Consider the following 21,808-nt stretch of genomic DNA (forward strand, 5'->3'; position numbering starts at 1 on the left):
AAGCCCTTACTGCAATGGTGGGACAGACGTATTTGACAACATGAGGACTGCCGATGCAAACAAATTTATATGAATTTCAGCCCGGATGGATGCTTTGCATTATGTAGTTAACACGATTTTGGTCCAGTACCAGGAGTTTGGAAAACTGATTTCCTAGCACTGGTCCATAGTGAAATGTTATCCAGCACGTCAGCCTCAAGTCTTGAATTTGGCCTGCAGTGTAACGTAGCTGTAAAATCAATGCAAGCCAGGGTCAACGGCTCACACAGCCTCCACTGGCAGAATGTGCATACTCTTTGCATTGTTTTTTACTTGCATTTTGCATAACCAATATGGATGATTACAGGTCTATCTATTCTGCAAGAACAAATTATACTTTTGTGGGGATTATTCAGGAAGCCAGTTTACAGGAAGACTGGGATTTACGTGACACAGATAAAACAATCTTCATTTTGTTTACATAAAAAGATTCAAGTCAGAAACTAGTCATGATGAGAACTCCAATACTCCATTAAGAGGCAGGGAAGGCCTTTAAAAAAAAATTAAAAGTAATATTTTCCAGGACTCCTTTTTTTCAGATTAATTTCATGCCAATTATTGCATTATTTCTAGGTGATAAATATTCAGAAGCTAAAAGACACCAAGATGGATTAATTATCCCACACTACAAACAAAAACTTTTATATAGCATAATTAAACGATGTTTTACAGAATCAGATTTGGGGCATGTTAATTAATTGGTTTAAGGGGACTGAAGACATATATCATAGAAAAAAATTAAAGATTCTGATATTTATCTATAACATTCAACCTTGTTGGCTAATAACGGTTCTGAAATGAATCCTACCTGCAGAAATCCGGTGGCACCATGCCATAAACATTTATCCTGTCACAGAGCTCTAATGCGATAGTCATTGTGAACCAGCCCGTGCTAAGCCAAGTGTTGGATATCTTCCTGAAAGCAAAAACATAATTAAGTTCCTAGGCTGACAAATAATTCTTGAGATATCTGAACCAATTTCTAGGCAGTTTTTTCATTCTTATGGAAGGTTACGAAAATTGGGCAACCAAGACTACTTTGGCTCATTCATCTTTTAATGATTTTAGTCATGTCTTCTGTCAATGGACTAATCTATGCAGAAACCACCTTTGCTGCAATTAATTTTGGGCACAGCAATGTTAATATTTAGCTGACCTTTTGATAAGTTTACCTTAAGTGACTGAAACTTCATGTCCTATATTTATAGTCTTCTGCTAGTAATGTACTGGGAAAATATCACACRTCCAGAATCACTTAATGGAACTTGCACACTAAATGACTCAGTGCAGGGATGAAGAGGACTGTTTAAATGCTACCTCCACACCCTACAGAGGAGGTCCTCTTCTGGAATAGGACCTGGCCTCAGATGTAGTCAATCCTCCGCTTGCAGAGTTTGGTTTCTGGATGTTCCCTGGCAATGGAGACCTCCATGCGCCCAAACCACCGTGATGACTGGCAGGAAATTCCTGTGGCAGCTGCATCTGCGCCTGCCTAAGAGCCAACCTGGAAAACCTTCCTCCCACTGCTGCTCCAGGAGCCCTGACTAGATGGGAGGGATGTGGGGGACAACACCAGGAGTCCTCTAAGGCAGCTTCTTTCCTGGCCTATACAGCAGGCTAGGACTTATTGTTAAAAGAAGCACAACTGATCTCAGCCTTGTTTAAGCAAAAGATGGGCAGTGCTTTGAAGTTACGGCTACAAATATGAGATTTACAATCAGGGCTTAAACTTTGCTATCTCACAGGGCCTTATCTGCTAAATGGGAACAGTGCATTCCTGAGCATTTGCTTGTCRTTGCTGTTTAGTATATGAGATTTCAGTGTTATCATGGTCACTGGTTGCCTTGCACATGCACGGAAATCCCCAGTCCTGTGTTAAGTTCCTACCCACTCTGTCTGCCTTTTGTACCGGAGCCTGGCTAATCCAGGGTCCTGGCTCCAGTGTGGACTGCAAAACAGTCCCAAAAGGGGGCTGAACCTAGACACCAAGGTCTCYCTTTTTCTCAGAGAAACAGCTCTTGTCAACACAAGGGAATAGTTTAACTCAAGAGACCTAAGGGATGCTGAGGAGCCTGAGTCTGTCCAGATACTCTGAAGAGGACCTGTAATTCCCTGCTGCTCCTGCTCCTGTACAGACTTTSAGGCTAAACTTGCATTTTGAGACTAACATGCTGTGATTTAAGCATCTAATTAGCCCAAATCATGGWGCTTTGCCTCTTTTCTGAATTTGTAAGTAAGCTGTTTTTTTGAACCAATTCGTCACAGTGTAGCAGCAGAGTCATAAGCTCAGCAGAGGCCTTTAGGCACTACAGCAATACAAAACAGTAAATGATTTCTGGCTCAAAATTATTACGAACGAGAAAGGAAGAGAAAAGCTTAAAAATTTGCTTTCCTGCCACTTGAGAAGTTATAAACTTATGAATCACTAGGCAATTTAGATACTTGGTCAGCCCAGCATACTTGGGAGCCTGTACGTGGCCACTGTTTCAGACAACTAAGATTTTGTTTTCCAAAACAGAGAAAGCAATTATATTTTGACCATGCTCTAAGTGGCTAGCCCTTGCCCAGGTCAGAAAAACTAATTAGGCTGTAGGCTGGGTTAGTTGTTGTGCCAATTACACAGGTATTTTGTCCTTTGCTGTTTTCAATTAACAGGATAATAACTGGTTTGAAATGAACTAGCTTTAAAAAAAAAACAGTGGAATAAAGACTTAAAAACTTATGCAAGTACCAATCTAGATCCTCTTCAAATACCACCTTTCTAGGACAGCAGTGCAGAACCACAGTTAGTGTCTTGCCTTTTCCTGAAAGAGCTGAACAAGATTCCAACAAAAGGATACTGTTTTTATACCTAATCAGTTGTAATGAAAGAATATGAAGAACTGTCATGTGCTTATTAGGGGGAATTATCAGATATTCTTTTATATGGTGAACTAACACACTGTGCTGATAATTCTGTAGTGCACACTAAATTACAATTAAAGGCCTTTCTGCTCCACCAAAATCTCATTTATAATCTCTATGGAAATATTCTTCCTGCAGTTATTTCATTTATGCTTCCTTTATCTAATTACTATAATATTGGTTCTGAATCATATTTTCTTAATGTACCCTTATTCAATTATAAAGTTATTTTCAAGTACAGTTACTTTATAATACCAAGTATATTGCTTGGCAGTCACTTTACTGTTTAAGTGTAATGTTTTCTGAAGGTTTCCCTTCATCTTAAAATCAGCTTTTTTTTTTTTTTTTTTGTAAGACACAATTACATTTTTCTCATCATTTTCAAGAGAGAAGTGAATGGTTTGATTATGGTAACCTTGCAATCAGACTTCCCTGTTGCACCTTTGTTTTTGTAGGCAGTGATGGTGAGAGCTCAGCAGAGCCTCCCCGGGAAGGGTGAGCTCGCTGGGACACACAGTGCTGTGCTCCTGCTCCCACAGCTGTGTAAATTGTCTTTCCTTACAAAGTCCTTTTCATCTTCTCACTCTCAGTTCTCCATGCTGCCTAATTATTTACTTTCATTTCTTGTTTTAATCATCTTCTTAATCTTCAAGTATGCTGTATGTGCATACCTGCTCTAAAGGAGCAGGTGCCGTACAGTAGAGCCTGCCATTCCCTAAATGCAACAGGACCTGTTTGTGAGGCTGAATTTTGCTAGCATCTAAGCACACTTGGCTCACCCAAGTTTAGGATGTCCATGATTGAGCCCAAGATAATGTGCAATAACTCCACTAAAGTCTCAAACTCCTTGAGACTGGGGCCTGTGCAGAGAAACACTGTCCAAGACCCATCTATGGGTCTGCTCTGGACAGGAGCTCCACGTACTTGCCTCTGAATACTGAAAAGCCTTTACCCTGCTTGATTTTCATAGGTTTTAACAGCCTCGCTTGCTCCATGACCAGAGGAACAAACCTGGAAAAAGCAGCCAGACAGCAGAGCTGGGAGGGTTAGGCTGCCTCCTAGTTCCAGCAAAGGAAGAGCTCTGCAGGCATAATTTCCAGCTGAAGAGGAAAGTCCCTTTAATGGTAAGACCTAAATAGTTACTGTGCACTTCAGTGTTAGCGTAGGTCAATCAAGAATTTAGAAACTTAGTTTGATCCACTACGCCTGAACAGAGCTGTGCAAGCAAAGTGTGTGGAATATGGCAACGACACAAATGCAAAGCAAAGACACCGTCTCCATCGGGCATAGGCTGCAACAGTTCACTGCGTCACTGGCTCTGCCTTTTCTGTGCTGCCCAGAAGACAAAGTCTGTGCTCTTAAGCACTGCCTGGCCACACAGGATCAAGCCCAGCTGCTGGGCTTTGATGTGCATGTGTAGTTTTTGTGAAGACAGAGAATTTTACCATGAGCTTTTGCACAGCAATCTACCTCTTCATTTGAACCTAWGTGGGGACCCTGCTCTGTTTTTTACAGCTGAATATTTAGTAAGTAAAAATATGAGTTCATTAAAAATAAATGCATTTCCCTCTAGGAAGTCTTTTGCTTAAATGCCAATTTTCAAACCTTATATGTGAAAATGCTCAAGTCCTGCAGTGGGTCACTTATTAARAATTTGATTTGAAGATCAGCCTGCAAGTCATAAACAGTCTCATAAAGATGTAACTATCATAATAACTTTCCTTTTCCCAGTTGGAGATGTAAGAYGAACTGTTCAGAAGCACCTAATGTATGAGTAATGTTTATTTGTTTTACAAGAAGCTTTACAGCTGCAATGTTCCAAGAATGCTTAAATTCAATAAACAACTATTACACTTCACAGAATAATGGCATTTTCTCTATAAGAAAACATAACCTATCCATTCTGATTTTTCTAAATCAGTAGAAAACTTTCAGTTATATTACCCCAAAGTGAGTTTTAAACATTTCCTACCTCTTTGGCTATATAAACAGTACATCCTGATTCTGGTATTATAAGTTGATGAGGCAATATTCAGTGTGCATTATTTAGATGCATGTTTTTTACTTATATTACAAGTAATGTTACTTGGCATGTCATATCACATTACAACTCATGAGGCAGACTATTTAATGGAGATGAAGTTCCCTCTGAAACTGATGCATATAAACTACATTACCACACAGTAGGACTTCCCCTAAATGTATACACAGAAGTTTTCTTACCTGTCTTTCCCAGTTTCCCGTTTGAATAAGTCATCAAATTGAAGCATCTTATGGCGAGAAATCATATATGCTTTTAATTGAGGCAGTATCTGGTTCATCAGCTGCAGGTTATTATACACCAAGCCTTTTCCATCTCTCCTCATGTAGCTGCTAGGACCCCAGAAGATAAATACGGCTCCGTGGCTCATATTTAAGAGTTCGTTGCGATTTCGTAAAATCCTCTGAATGCTGGAGTGTGCGATGACTCGAAGGCTTGTTCTGTTGCCCACATCTTTTCCATAACCTCGGGTAGGTGCATCGTTCATTCGTATTACACACTCTGTCTGGTCAATTTTGTCACCTTGTTTGCTTCCCAGAAGGTGTCCAGAACTGGTGACCAATGCACAACTCTTGCAGTGCATCTTTAAAGGCTGCAAAGACACACATACCTTAAAATTAGCTGCAAACGCCTTCCCATTCACTATGTAAGTGATAACTGAAGCTAATATCTTACACGTACATGGCATACTCTAGAGCAAAATATTGCAGAGGACTTTACATAAACCTCTCTCGTCAGTCTTTGTAAATCAACAGGATCTGCTCGTTTTGTAGATGGGGAAATGAAGGTGGAAGCGTCTGGCTTACAAACAAAATTCTTTTGCAGAGTCAAGGCCACTGTTTGAATCCTCCTTTCCTCTTCTGCTTAACCTTCATATACCATAATGCTGTTCCTTGCTGCCTAGAACTGTACTTCKTCCTCTTGCCATACATGAGCRGGRGGGGTTGGACTAGATGACCTCTGAGGTCCCTTCCAACTTTAAGCATTCTATGATTCTATGATTCTAAATGAGCCACATGAGTTCCTCTACCATCTTTTTTTGCGGAAAAAATCATTCATATGCCTAGTGCTAATGAGCACATGTGTGAATAGGTTTTCATCCCAAAATTAAGACGTTTGGTTAAATTAGAAAACTTAGTCCAATCCTTTCACACTTCTTCCATGCAAGTACCAAACCTGCGTTCCTTCATTGTGGCTCAACAGGCAGAGCTGGTCATTACCGTGTGTAAGACATATATTTTACCTCATACATTTTTTTTTATTCTGACCTTTTTCTGACTTGACAAGTTATGGTTAAATATGATTTTGTTTCATGGGTGCAGTCTGAGTTATTTTCCATGAGATTAGCTAATGAATGATTAAGTGCTTTTTTCATTAAAGACAATAATAACTAAAAATACTGGCATTTTGCATAATGATGTAACCAATAAGCTTTATATCCCCATCTTCTCCAAAACAAAAGGTCCATTTTCTTTCCTTTATATGTATTATAACCCAGAGCTAATGATATGGGTAGAAATGTTCATGCCTTTGTGAGCCAAAGTTTCTAACACAGTATTTACACGTATTTTCCTTCAGGCTTTCATCTGCCACTTTGATGAATTACCTAGCAAAAGGCTGTAAGGTGAACTAGCTGCTCCACCATCATGCTTGGAAAAGCAAGATGAAGTGCTAATGAGGTTACAGGAAACGTGCTCAGCACTGCTGTTAACTCACATGGGTTTGAATATCCACATAGCAAGACATTTTCACCTAACAATCTCTGCTGGTTTCTAGCCTACTGAGCAACAACTTGACTTTTTTTCTTTTAAAGAGAAGCAATCACTTGTTAGGGAACCAAAGCAACCATCAGTGGAGCTGAGGAAACTTTTTGGTGAGGGATAAGAAAGCTCAACATTTGCAAGAAGAAAAACATTAACACCTTCTCTCATCCTAACCACCCAATGCATCTGTCCCAGATCTTGTTTCAAAGCTGTTCCTTTTGGCTAAAAAGCTGTCACACAGAAACATTCAGGTCTTGCCCAACTAATTCTTGAATGATGCATGAGTGATGTGCTCAGGGCAAGTCATTTCCCTGGCCTCACTCAAATTCATTTAGTCCAAATCTACAAAACTCGCATCCACATTCTCATCCCAGCTGTTTATAATGCCTGGCAATATTGAAAGCAAGGAGAAAAAAGCTTTTGGCTGTAATATTATCTCATTGGGAGGCAATGGCTGTACCACAAATCTCACCTACTTAAGCAATAATAATGGAGGCACAAGACATTTCTTTGGGATTGATGACCAGCTGGGAAAAGTTGATGGCCTGAGAATAACCAGGGGCCATTAAACCAGATGAACATTAACTCCACAGAAAGCTCTCTGTTAAGGTAATTATTGCAGCAGCTTTTGGAAAAAAATGCAAACCCAATGAAAGCAAAGCCAAGACTTCCAGGTTATATTTTTAGGTAGGGAATGCAAGCCATAGGCCATTAACCTCACTTCAAAGTGCTCAGAAAAGGGCTGCGGTGAGAGGTAGGTGGGTGTCATGACCTCTGTGTTCATTGCCTTGAAATGTATCATATAATACCRGTAAAAGGTGCTGACATTGAATGGTACCCTTGTCACCAACCACCTTCCCCACRTGTGGAATACCCTGTTATGGTTCCCTGCATATCTGAACTAGACAGCACCGCTAGGTACAACACCGAGTGCACTGCACAAACAAGTCACATCAACATGCAGGGCATCTTCTTACTGAATGACCAAAAAAGCAGCCAAAAAAGATGTTTGCACTGACCCCTCACTCTCCAGTCACGCAAAGGACAGGTGGGAAAGAGGAGAAGGGAGATTTTACCACAGGAAAAGGGAGCTCAGCGCACCTGAACTGTGGAAGACAGCAAAATGGACCTCTGCTCTTCTTGGATGTCTGARACAATGAGATCGAATGACCCTGGCGAGGGTCTAATAGGTCCCATAACTGCTCCATGGTGGCCACAGCAAGTGAGTGCAACCCACTGCTTCTGAAAGTGCCACAGGCCAAGATGACTCATGCGAGTGCCAGCTCTCCTAACCCCATGAAGGATTGCTGATGGTTTGTTTAAAACAAACGGCAATGCAAAACCAATGCCACCGTTGTCTCTGTGCTTTCCAATTTGAGGCAATCTTCGCTCTGTATTGACTGCAAAATCTATGTTGGGCAATAATAGAAAAATTTTGTTTTCAGACACTTTATTGTTTGAAAGAAATCAATAGAAAAATGTTATTCTTCATTCAAAATGTTACTCTTAGAGATAATTATTTTCTTTCTGCTGAAATCAAATGATCAATTTTTCTATTTTTTTTTTCTTTCCTGTAGAAGACCTTCGATTTTAAAGCCAAGAGTTAGAAAACAAGGCAATTCCCTCCAGTAAAATTAGGAACACTAGAAAACACATTTTCCTCCCAAGTACTTAATGACCTGCTTTCGAGAGCTCAGTGTTCAGATTATTCGATTCATCAGTATAAAATTTTATTCTGTAGAAATCAAAAAGAAAAAAATATGCTTTATTTTGGCAGCCGTGACCTGCCCATGTTACTTGCTCCCCCCGGAGAAGATTATCTGGAGTCAAGAATAGCTTATTATGGAGCTCTCCCCTGCCTGTCCCTTTGTGATCAGGTGCATTCCTAATAGACACGGCTAGAAGTATTAGAGATGACTCCAAAGTGTACTGAGAGAAAGCAGGAGAGACTAAGAAAGGTTAAAGAATATCCAAATTTCTTATAGATGAAYGACCTTTAACTGAGCGTTTGAGACCACAGATAACTCTGAAATATGGCTGCTACTACCATAAAGCCAGGACACTTGACAGCTCTGCCTTCTCTCTCACTGCATGTTAATACCCCTGTACTGGTGCAGTTGTCTCTTGCATGACCTAGAATGGAAGAGAAACCAGAGGTCATCGTCACCTGGTCCTCGCAACCACATCAGCGATCTGCTCCACAACAGCTCCCAGATTGAAAGCTATTGAGAAGTAAAACTTCTCATCAGGAAAGGAAATGGCTGCTCCTTCCCCGTTCTCCTTTCCAGTGGCCACCGGGAGAGCCCCTTGTGGCAATGGGCAYGAAGACCAAGCTCCGGCCACCCCTGCTCCTCTGGCCCGTTGCAGAGCCCTGGCCCTCAGCACGGCTCCAGCTTCATTTGCCGGCACCTCCATCATTCCAGTTGCTGTCACAGCATGTACCGAGTCCTGCTGTGGACTCACTGCTGGCCACAGAAACCCAAGGACACCACACTGCAGYCAGTGCCGCGTCCTCCAAGTGGTTATTGCCTCCAAGCACGACTTGGCAAAATTCCTTTTGATGGTTAAAACCTCTCTCATAAGCCAGTCCACAGCCACCTCATGTTTCATATTTCRTGCTATGTACTTTTAAAATGCTATGTTTGGCAATCTCCCAGTGCATGTGAGCTCCTCCATACGTTACTACAGGTGTCCCACAGAGCTCTCACCAGCCTCATAGYTGCCTGCATGGCTCAAGCTCCTCCTCATATCAGCTGCAAAGCAACAGTAATTAGACCTCATAGTTTCCTGATTGCACAGTATGTTTTGGCCTACATGAAGTAATCACCCATGAGTGCTACTTCATTGCAAGTAGAAGCAAGCAAGAGCAAGCAAGACTGCGCTGTTGCCAAGGGTGTGCTCTGTCCTTAGTATTTTTTTTCTAAAAGACCAATGACTCTAGGGCGAAATCTGCTCTTCGAAAAAATCCCAACTCCCAACTTAAAGCAGAATGGAAGCCTTGAAGCTTCTCAACTCAGAGACCAGGTTAACTTCTGGTCTCTCAGTCAATGTAGCACCTTGGTGTGGCTCAACCTGCCTCATTAGTGAAGTACATCTTTGCGCATGAGGACTTCCAAAATACAAGTATTTTGGGGTACCTGATCACATGAAAATAATGTAAGCACTCTGATATCATTTTCTTTCTAATATATTGATGTTGAAACAGTACCATTATAGTAGCATGAAAAAGAAAAATAGAATGAAAAATGTATAAGCCCAGAGAATTTGTGTCAGTATTTTCAAGTTCCATCTACCTGACACACTGAATGAGGCTCTCAAACTAATCTCCGAATGGTAAGAATGACTCAGATGTATATTACTATAATTTAGGTAACAATTCTGTGCATAATAAGCTGGAACATTACAATAATTTATTGGAACACTTARAACACCTGGAGAATTTAGAAGAAGGACCAACTTCAGCCTTCAGTAGCATCATCACCCCTCTCAGGTTTCCGAGAGCTTTGGTGCTGTGCTGCCAGGTCCTGATATAAGGCACGATTTTGCTTTGACYATGCAGTTTTCAGCATTATCTTGGGGTAGCAAATTCAGCTAATGTGGAGCAAACTCCACACTACAGATGCCGGCTTAGCCCATGCCCTCAAGGCCCCAAACTGCCCATCCTTTAACCTTTATGCTAGCAGGTACTGGGAGGTCTTAAAAAGACAAATATCCCCAGAGAAGTACATTTGTAATTTTTGTTGAAGTAGACTTCTGGAGCTTTAGCGAATCTGCCATGAAAATAAACTGCATTATCCATGGAACTAAAAGCCCCAATTGCCCTAAAACACTGTAACCCAATGACTGATATCGCACAAGTAAACAGAGCGGGCTAGGAGATACCACTTCCTCAACACTGCTAATCCTTATGCAAATCCAAATAACAAGCATTTGCAGTAAAACTTTGCAATTCAAAAAAGGTCTGGCAAGTCTGTTCATGAAGATAAACACATGTCTGTCTAAAAAGATAAAAGATAAAATAAATGCATTTCTTATTATTTCTCTTTGTTTCTTGGGCTGTGAAGCTTGAATATGCAAATGCTGTGGAAACACTGGAAACATTAGTGTCTTCATTGCCATTGATTTTCCCGAGTTATTTAATTAACTGGACTCTGCCCTCAGATATTTAATATGTAGGAACAATGCAATAGCCAAACTCTGGCAAATGCTTTCATCAGATCACGGACGCCCTTGTTTTTATTTCTCAGCGGAATGGCATATTTCTCCTACCATGATACTATACTCATGAGCTTCTACTAAACATGGAGCAAAAATAAAATAATTCTATTTTCAAATGGTCCTTAGGCAAGTCTAATTCAAATCCAAAGCACAAGGTTATATTACAAAAAGAAAAATTAAAAAAAATGCACTCCGTAAATCTTTCACTGAGATAATTTTCTTAGAGAAAGTACTGTTAGGAACATTATTCAATGAAGAGTCTTCTGCTTGTGTGGAGTGTTTTCCAGCACATTAACTCATTTTCAGGGGACTGCTGGCTAGTCAAAGCTTTCATTAGATTAATTAAAATATGGCTCCTCTCACTGGAAAGCAAAGACATGAGTTTGGTTACAGGAGACCAAATATCTATGACAATAGGTCCTTCCCCTGTAAAATACCAGCATAAATACATGTAAAATAGCAGCAGGAGCAACACAGGAGCCTGAGCAACACGGTAACTTTTGGGGCATGGGCCCCATTTCTTATTCAGGAGCATGATTACAAGGTGCTGATGTTTTCCCCTAAGCCACCTGAAGTGAATATAAGGTGCAACCTTGCAAATTGTCAGCACATATAAAGCTAAGATTTAGAGAGTAGTTTCCATCCTGCATCCTGTAAATGTGTCCCATGAGGAAGATTAGTATCAATCATGGGCTTATTGGAGAGGGAGATGGGATACAATGATAACCTGAAGCTATCAACTAGAGTAATGGCCTAAGAAGAAAAAGCAATCAGAGAAAGAAAAGAATATCCTCAATGAAAGACAGAACAGGAAAATCAGGGAGGAATGCATCACATTGATGAACATGAGCTGTTATACAAGAGAGAGAATCATATGAACAATATACAGACTCTAAAGAAATGGTTATTGCCTAATGTTTATCTTAAAAGGAGTGCAAATAGACATCCATATTACATCAAACTGCTTTACTTTTGTTCTGCAGCTGAAGTGCCTGCACTAAAATGCAATAAAGGCACAAGCATGGGGTCTCAACTGTGCAGACTGCCACTGCTGACATGCCAGAGAAACGGATTATTTCAAGGGTTTACAGAAACACCACTCAAGAGTTTAGATTTTTGCTTTAGAAAGTTTTGCAGTCAGCTGCTTCTTTTCTGTGTTGAGCTACGTTTTGGCAATTCTCCACAGTTTAAACACTTCATGGAATTGTGCCCTCAGCTGCTCCCTCTGCACCTGTGAAAGGTTTTGTTCAATACTTCAAACTTTACAGGTCACTCTGAGCAATCTTTTATCTAGCCCAGCTTTAAAGGTGAGCATCACTGATCCTTAAACTCCATGCCTCTGGTTTCAACTTAAAGCACTTATGTCTTGCTGTGACACCCTTTAGCTCATCCAAATGCATCTGTGCTCTGCCTAGCACTGTATCTCTAAAGGGCAAAGATGTGCCAGGAGCTGTAGGGATGCGGGCAAACCTTTCCAAGGACACCCTGTTGCTACATGGCAACTTCAGCACAGCATGGCCATACCAAATCGGAGATAAGTTGGTCTTCAATCTACAGCAGGTGCATCAAAGTTATCTTCTGAATCAATGAGGGGTAAATAAGTTTGGGGAGGAAAAGGCTGAAGTTCACTGGAGTCTCTGGAYGAAGCAGGGAAGGAGGCTGGCTGAAGAGAAATCGGGCACTTCCAGAGGACCGTGACCTGAGCAAATCCTTGAAAACTGAGTCAGGAAAGAATTGACAGCAAGTCAGATAGACACAGAGAGAGAGGGGGGATTGTTTTTACTAGAGTAAGTGGGATTTTCTTCCATTTCTCTGTTTAATTCAGAGACATTTGTAACTGTCCCAGCTATTGTGGCTGTGGCAAATAAATACTTCTATTTATATTTCACCATCACTTGATTTAAGGGTAAGTTCCAGGAAGCTGGCTCACATTCTTCAGTAATATTCCTCACTTACTTAAACATGTAGCTTATCTAAAAACTGGGGAATGATGCAGCTTAAAACCCCAGTTATCCCACGGATTAGGCCAAGGTATTAGAAGGGTAGAAAGCCGTGCTACAGAGAAGGTACAAAACGTGAGCTTAAGCACAGGTATCACAGAAATCAGGAAGAAAAGGCATTACTTTTTAGTGAGCAGTGGTGCTCAGGAATCCTCCCCAGAAAGAGGTAAAGTAGTGCAGTGCACTAAGTCCCAAAGGGTTTGCAGATGCTTTYTATACCTAGTTTGCTCTAATAGTTCTAAATTGTACTCCTTGAATGTAATGTCTGTGTCACTTAGAGTGCACTTTATCTGCTAAAAAATAAAGAAAAACAGTTCTTGCTGTTCTTGCTCTCTCTTTTCTTTTTTTTTTTTTTTTTTTTAAGGGAGGTAGGGAGGAATGTAGGAGTAGAAAACAAGTCCCTCAAAAAAGCAGCTCAGTGGATGGCATCGCCTTCTCTAGTGCACTGAACATAGATCAAAATTCAGGCTGAAGTGCTCCGAGATGGATGACAGTGGTAGAAGAACGAAAAGGAAATTTTGGAAACATCACCAAGAAGTGCTATCTTGCAGACATCTTTCAAAATATCTTTCAACCATTCAATGTTTAAAATTACCATTAAACTGCAGCTCTTTTGTCGATACCGGGAGCCCGGATATCTAACTTAGATCTGCCATCAGGAAAGGTTAAATCCCCTAACCAAGAGCCATGCAGCAGCCTAGAAGTGCAGCTATACCTGGCTGAAATCTTAGCCGGCAGTTTCATAGGAGCAAAAGGCATGTTCTAACTCCACGTCTCAGCACTGCACCTGAAGGTTGTCATTTCAACTCTAACTCCAGACAGTGCCTGCTCATCTTAGCAGCACCTCTGGCCAACGGCACCTCTCCAGCACCACGATCTCAAACTCCGAGAGGGGCGGCAGAAACCTGCAGCCAGGCTGTACACTCACATCAGCACCCACAGCTCTGTGTGGTCCCACTCATTCACTTTCTGTCATGTGCTTTGTTCCCCAAAACACATAAAGTAGCAATAATGCAGCCTATCTACCMAAAAAATTAATAATCGCACTATAGCACTACTATAATTAAATAGAAATTAAATGACATTTCAAGAATGGGATGTGTTCTGAAGGCTTAGCTAGTTTCCTTTTTAATTACTGTGTAGCATCCTGAATAGAGCACAAATCTTTTCGACATGCTAAACATACTGGGGTTTTTGTTTGTTTTGAAAGACCGCAATGGATGCTTCATTTGCATTTAATTAGAAAAATAAGTTATTAAGATGGTTTATTTTGGTTCAGTGTGTATTTGCTTAGCATGTGGATGGTTTCACAGCAGAAATCAGATTTTTTTTTTCTCTGATCAGAATTAAGCAAAAGATACCTAGCAAGGAAAAAAAAAAATGAAACAAAAAAGCAGTAAGTTTTCAAAGCACGGTTTGTAAATGCAAAAATGTCCGGTCCTATAACAACCAGATTATTTTTGAACATTAGTTCCAAAGGAATCAATAGGTATCCCAAACGCGAAAGAAGCAACTTCCTCACAGGAACAAAATAATGCAACTCTAAAAACTAGCATGCAGGCAAAATCCTCACCCTTGAAGCATAAAGCAGCTTTTGGCTAACAGCATTAAGTAGCAGCAACTCCTATGAGCAGCTGACACCAGCCACTCCAACTCCCCTTTGAAGGGCTGAGGTTGGCTGTGTGAGTTGATGGACCCGCTTTGCCAGCCAGAGGACCTAGGACAAAAAAAAGCCGACTTCTATAGTCAGTCAAAGGGGGAGACACCTCAGTGGTTTACCTGCCTCCAGGGTTAAGCAGCAACTATGCAAAGGCTGCTGAAACTGCAATTTTACAGTAGGATTTAGGAGCCCAAAGTGGGCTAAAGTTCTGCTTTAGATACCGAAGCTCTTCATGGGACATAACTCTGTGTTCCTATATTAAGGGAAAGGCCTAGGGAACCACTTCTTTGGGTCACACCTCTGCCTCATCGCAAATTGAGAGGCTACAATTAATCTGCCATGGAAAACTCCTGATTGACAGTAAATCACCACAGTTTGAAGGGTCACAAGCTTATGCAAAAAGAACAGAAGTGGACAGCATAACATTCAAAGAGCTCTGGGGTGAAATCCTGTCACTTTACAGGCCAACCTGTAATCTAGGTGAAAATAAATCATGTATAATGATTACTACATTTAAAATCAAATCTTCACATGGGGACAATCCAATAAGGTTAAGTGATTATAGGACTAGGCAGCAGTATCAATTATGGAACCAGAAATAGCCTCACATCCCTCAGAGGCCACAAAAACATTATATTGCCTTTATTCACCACCATCAGAGGACACCTACTTTCATCAAACAGTCTAGGGGCTTCCCATTCGGAAAAAATAAAATAAAATAATGAAGGCACAAGCCCCAGAATGACTGTCTATTACCCTAACTTATCATTTGAGCTCCCATTTGCCCTGCCAATTGATGGGAAATGAAGTGTGATCAATTTTAGTCTATCGCACATTGTTCCCATTGACTGACCTGCCAAATCCTTCACTGAATAATTAGCTAAGATACGAACGTCAGGCAGTTTGCAGGGTGCTCACAAGACAAGGTCTCAGTGTTATTATAAAATAGTTAAGTGCCACAATACCTGTGACCTTCTGCTTTCTTTCATGTGTACAACTAAGTCTTCATATTGCCAAAATAAGGAATAAAAACATAACTGCACATAAGAGGCAGGAAAATCCAGAAGCATGAAGTCTCGAGGCAAGCATACTACAACATACATATTTAATCTTGCCRATGGATAGCAAGCCCTATCAGGAGGATTAGATCGACGCTCCTCATTTACTGTAGTTTACTCTAAGTAGCAACCTGTCCTACATTTGCAGGATCAGGGAGAACGTGATAACTCAGGGGCCRTGTGATAGCTGACACGCTCCGTGACATTTTAATAACAGCCACTGTTCAATGCTACTATCACCATCCTGTGGATCTTAAATAAAGGCAAATTTAATCTACTTGGATGTAGCAAAGGCTCCCCAAAGCACACAACTGGCAAATGAGGAGAGAGACACAGGTTGGACTTTCAGCACCCMGAACCGCTTCAGCAGGACTTCATGGGCAAGCTTTGGGCAGCATCCTTATGCATGCCACAGAAATGAAAATTACACCAATGTTAACTATGTGTAGCCAAATGTAGTCCAGAGGAATCTGGCTCTGTGTGTTTATTTTCCATATTCAAATCGCCTTCTCTCCTACTCAGGGCAGCAGCTTTGTGTCCTAGCTGAAGACTCCATTATCCATATATTAACATTTTTTCTTTTTCTTTTTTCTTTTTTTTTTTTTTTTTTTACACAGTGTTTATCACTGCTGAGTAAAAGCACAGAATGATCAACAAGCCCATAAAGGACAAAATGCATTGTCTTCTTTACAGCTAACTACATACCTTCTGTAGTTATCCATGGCCATTTGGGTCCATACTAGTTAGCTAGTCTCTCATTCTCAAGAATAAAAAAAAAAAAAAAAAAACCTTTTCCATGGCTTTTTACAGGGCTTAGCTCTGGTGAGTATTAATTAAGCACCCTGAGTATTACTGCACAAAAATATCTCCCTTATACCTGCTAGCAAAAGGAGTAGCAAGGGGTATATAAAATATAAATAAAATATTCTCCCCTTTCCAGACTAGCCCAAAGTAGCTGACAAGTAGCAGCACTCTGTTCTTCCGACCCCAAGCAAATGCTATCGAAAGTCCGAGACTTGCATCTTTAGCAAATTGGCTCCAGGAATCAATCAACTTATCTCATCCGCGAAGAGCTTCRACGTCTAGACTTCTACATTTGTGGAAATGGTTACTAGGCATTCAGTAGTAAYGACAACATGATGGGCTGACAAGACTATTTTCCTCCGAGATTGGAAAATTCTGATTCTGCCTGGCAATAAATGTAAATTATTTACAGCGTAAAGATTTGGTAGATAACATGCAGTGTAGCATGGGTATATGTAATTCTTAGACACAATAATTGTGTGTTCTGTATGCATTGATAAAATTAATAGAACTGCAGGCATTTTATTTCTATCTTGAATAATTTTCCACATATTAACCATTCATCTTAATACCGTGTCTTTTTGTATTTTACTAGCGATTGGCAGTTTTTCACTCAGCTAAAGCTTACTAAATGAAGAAAACCTAAAATTGATTAGTAGGTCAGGTAAAGAGGATAAAGAAGTCTCCATATTGCACAAGATGCCAACAATCCCCAAACTAAAATTTACTCTATGGATTTTGACAAGCAGCAATTTCTATTTACTGAAGAGTAAATATACCTACAAAGAATAAATAGAATAGATTCAATATCTGAAAGAATTTAATTTTCTGGCTGTGAAAACGAGCCACATAGCATCACAGGAATTTCTCCTTTCTCCAGAATCAGTTAAAATTTGCTGTCTTCTAAGAGGGAGATTTAATTTTTCCTTTACAACTCTGTTTCCAACTGTCTAATCCACTTCAGCAAGTATTCAAAGGCAGGCTGACAACACTGAATTTGCTCTCAAATCCAGGCTGCTTCCTTTGTACCAAGCTTCTTTTCTCCCAATCTTTTCTTTTCTTTTTTTTTTTCTTCCTTCTCCTTTCTTTCATGGTTGCTAACTCCCCAGGATGTCTTTGTTTCCTATGATAAAATCTCTGTTACATATTCTACCATTGCAATGATACAACATAAATGAAGCACATCTGGTAAATTAGGAGCTCATTTGAAACATCCCTGAAAGTCATTTTGAAGGATGAAAGGAGCACATCAAAAATCTAGGATGTTACAGAATGTGATTTTTAGGCTGTTACAGAAATCAGATGGGCGTGCTATAGGTTTCAGGTTTTCTTCTCTTTGTTTTATACTTGCTATTCGCAGACGGCTACTAAGCACTTCCAATGACTGAACTGCAGCCGATGGGCTGTTTATAAAATCTGTTTTCTGCAGGTATTCACTCCTTAACGATCTGTACTTTAATAAAGCATATTTTGGTAACTTGGATAAATTCACAAGCTCATGATTTGGAGTTTTTTTTCTTCTCAGGAATACACGTCAGGTTGTTTATGACTTGAACTTGCAAATTAAAAGCTTTACTGAAATCTTAGTAAATCTTCTTTTTGGCCACCATTTAGGGTTTTTCTTGACTTAGGCATCATCAACAGGAAAAGATGAATTACTGCATATAGTAGTCTTTGATTAATTATCTGTTTACTCATATTAGTCTATTGCCAATTGTTACAATTTTACTCTATATTTCATAATATTGCGTGCTTTGGTTAAATCCCCAGCTCCTAGAGTGGTAGGATTAAAAGCAAACAAGTTTAATTCTCCAAGCAGCAGAGAAACGGGAAAGTGTAATGCCCGGCACTCAAAGAGATTCCAAATGAAAAGGAAATAGAAACCCCAAATATCATATGGATACTTATATCTTATGATTTTTAAGTTGATATTTTGTTTGAATCCAACTTGTGGTGGTTTGACTTGGGTTGGCAGAGCTGTTGTGCCCAGGAGCAGTGCTGCACCCCATGCTCCCCTACAACTGTTTAGGCTGGGATCCCCACGGGTGCTTGGAGAGCAGCCTCTTCTTTGAGCGCTCTCCCTCCTGGTTTTAGTTCTGTCCCATCTCTAGTGCTCACACGTGGCACTCGGGTAGTGACAACGTGAAGGAAAGGAATTAAAATTTAAAAAAAAAAAAAAGGAAAATTGAGTGAGACAGTAAATGTCTCACTGAAATGCTTAGCAAAATCCTTCATGCCAAATGAGAGAGATGTTACAAGCTGCCTTAAAAACTGCTCCTGCACAGATGAGTCACCTTCTTGGTAAGGAAGCTTTGCCAGGCTGCTTTGCATCGCAAATCCCCACGGCCTCCTGACAGCAAAATCCCCACGGAGCAAAAGGAGAGCCCAGCAGGGCAGAGCCCYGGCTCCTGGGGCACCCTTCGCTGCAGGGCTGGCCCGGGACATAGCTCCTGTCCCCAAACACGGTGCTCCTCATGCAGCAGCACTAAGGGCCATCTCCAGAGCACGTCCTGCTTCAGCTAATGCTGCGAGGGCAGCAAAGCTTGAGCCCAGCCAAGCTCACCCAAAACCCAGGGCAAGTCAGCGCCACCAGCTCAGTGCCCCCAGTACTGCTGGGCTTTCCAACTGGRACAAGACGTTGCTGTCTTCAGGCATAAATCTTCCACCTTCTGTGATGGAGTGTGATCAAGACTTGTTGGAGCAATGATCCACCGTGAGAGGACACCATGGTTTTCATCCATATGTAATATCGTGATTTATCATCAGCCATCCCATTATTACAGTGAAATTATTTAACTCCATTTAAGGGACTTCCAGCCTCTTGAGGGTTTCAGGCAATTTACAGTAAATTTCCATGTCTAGATGTGTCAAGAAGCTCAGTGTCTTAAGCAGCGAGAATAAACCACCATGGGAATAATATATCATCCACCAAATGTATGCAAATATATTTGACTGACAGAAATACCAGATTAAGAGCAAAAAAACACCAGGGTATTTGTATTTATGTGTATGAAACAGTTTTGCCACATCTCCTTTGCTTCATACAGGACAATCCACAGAAGTGTGATTCTTTTGCAGGCAATAAGCCTGGGGAGCATCACCATTTACCCCAGTCCCTTCAGGAAATTTGTTCCAATTGCCAAGTGTCACAGGTACAGAGCAATATATACTTTGGGATGAGCTTCTGTGACATTGCTTAAGCTGACCTAGTTTTTAAGGTATTTCATGYATCTTACATGGAGGGAGAAGGGGGGGACATGCCAATGAATAATTAGATAGGAATTCTATTAGTACATTATAATCTCTACCAGCCACTCTTCATCTGTATTCACAGTCTTTCTCATTCTTTTAAGTTATTTTTATTCTAGAGACACACTATCGCTATAGGAAAACAAGCATATTATGACAAAAAAAAAAGCAGTCCTAGCAGGGATGGAGCTATATGGTAACCTATAAGGTAAATATGATGCAGCTTTATGCTGGGGAAGTTGCATTATGCCCACACAATCAAGCCAAGCTCTGCCAGATTTAGGGGTTCAACCATTTCTATACTAGGGCTCTTCCAGAGCAACCTGCCTGTCAGCCAGCACATCTCTTCCCTCTCCCACAACCTGCAGGTCTCCTTACCATAGGTGTGGCCTCTGATTTCCTCCCTTCACCATCAAAAATAGCACTGGACATTATTCCTGTTACCTCCATCCTAAAGATGTTCCCACTCCCCCRTGAACTAGATAGCCTCCTGAAACACACTACAGCTTCCCATTTTTTGAGCCTTTCTTTTTGGCAAACTAAAACCTATGCCAGGTCCTACCATCAACTGATGACAAGATCAGACCAACTAGTAACGCTGTGGAAGTTCATTCACTTCCCTGCTTCTGTGTCACTGTGGCATAGCCTCGCTTATTTAGTATTAAATATGAATCCAGCTTTACCATTCACATTCTTCACCACTCTTAAAGTGATTTCTAAAAGCAAGAATAATGGCACTGTATTGCTCTAGAGCCAAGAGTTCTGTGGTCAGCAGCAGAAAAGCAACTATAAAATTCCTCCTCCCTCTCTTTTGTGTCAGATTTGTTTAATAAAAATGCTGCTTTGTTCTTTTTTCCCCCATGTTACTCTTAGCACCTGGGATACGAACGTCAAGCCAGGCTCTCTCTCATCTCAGAGAGTAATTAGGGTCCTGCGGTCGGTGCCAGCTGGCAGCGCGGCACTGGTGGAACAAGGCTTCAAAGTTCAAGCCTCCTTTGCACAGCATTGTGCGGAATCAGTCAAAGAAAAAGAAATCTGGAAATGAATAACCAGAAAAAAAAAWGGTAAACAGAGACTGTACAACATGCTTGCCTGAAGGCTAAAGAAGCTACTCTGTGCTCCAAGGACTTGCAAGATTGCATATAAAACGAGCACTGGACAATCTGTGGGCAAAGGCAGATGAACCCAGGCCCTCTCCCATGTCACCTTCCCCTTTGCCCCGCTCTGCCCTCCTCACACCACAGCTCCAACCCCAGGCACAAGTTACTCTGCCCCCACGCAGCTTGCGGGGTACAGACTAGATATTCTGGGAGAAGAAATATGTAAATCACCTCAGACATTAAATTTTTTGCCCTCAGCATTGTCAATGAASATCCTAGCCACGGTGCTACATTGCAGGGCAAAGCAGAGGACCTGCCTGTTTAGCTGGGGGTTGGTTCTCTTTGTAAAAGTGACCTTGCTGTCTGGTTGCAGGGGAAAAAAATAACAAAAAAGGCAGAGGAACTGATTTCAGGATCAGCATTTAGGTCAGAGTGAAGGAAGGAGCTTTTACGAAGACATGAATAAGCTTGAAAAACACAGGATATTGAAGATATATTCCATCCTTCTTCRTTTCCTATTATTCTTTCACTTGCCTTTCTGGCTTTTTTTTTTTTTCCAGGTAATTGTATATCATCTTAAACATATGTTAATAGGTATATGTTTACTGAATATTGCATAAAACATTGAAATATTTAAGATCTTCAAATGTACTGCGGTGTTTTCCACATTTGCTTCATGGGCATTTCTGTTAACACAAACCCTTCTTTTTAACAAAGAACAGATGTTATTCCTGAAATAGAAATCCAGGGAAAAACACAGCTATAGTTATGTAACATGCTTTTTTTTTTTTTTTAATTTCTTCCTTGAATCTTCGTCTTCATCACTAACTTAGTAATTTCAAATAAATCCAGTTTATATTTCCTGAGAATATGAAGCACTGGATTCCAGTCACACTTCAAGAGAAGTACTGTTTTTCTTTAATGTAGATTTGAACGTGCTCTTAACAGAGGAGCAATCACCATATYGATCCA

The 21,808-nt window shown here is 40.7% G+C and overlaps 1 protein-coding gene across 1 annotated transcript in view; it reads right to left on the bottom strand.

Annotated features, from left to right (window-relative positions):
• ST6GALNAC5 (ST6 N-acetylgalactosaminide alpha-2,6-sialyltransferase 5) overlaps positions 1-21,808 on the bottom strand; it is a 62,143-nt gene that overhangs the window by 7,568 nt on the left and 32,767 nt on the right. The window contains exons 3-4 of the mRNA XM_026054672.1: positions 5,167-5,576; positions 848-955 (exon numbers count right to left, since the gene is read on the bottom strand). Of these exons, the coding sequence (XP_025910457.1) occupies positions 848-955; positions 5,167-5,576 (518 nt within the window). The remainder of the gene's footprint in view (positions 1-847; positions 956-5,166; positions 5,577-21,808) is intronic.

This window comes from Nothoprocta perdicaria, unplaced genomic scaffold (genome assembly GCF_003342845.1).
Source record: "Nothoprocta perdicaria isolate Ctin4 unplaced genomic scaffold, notPer1 scaffold_0, whole genome shotgun sequence".
NCBI classification, from domain to species: Eukaryota; Metazoa; Chordata; class Aves; order Tinamiformes; family Tinamidae; genus Nothoprocta; species Nothoprocta perdicaria.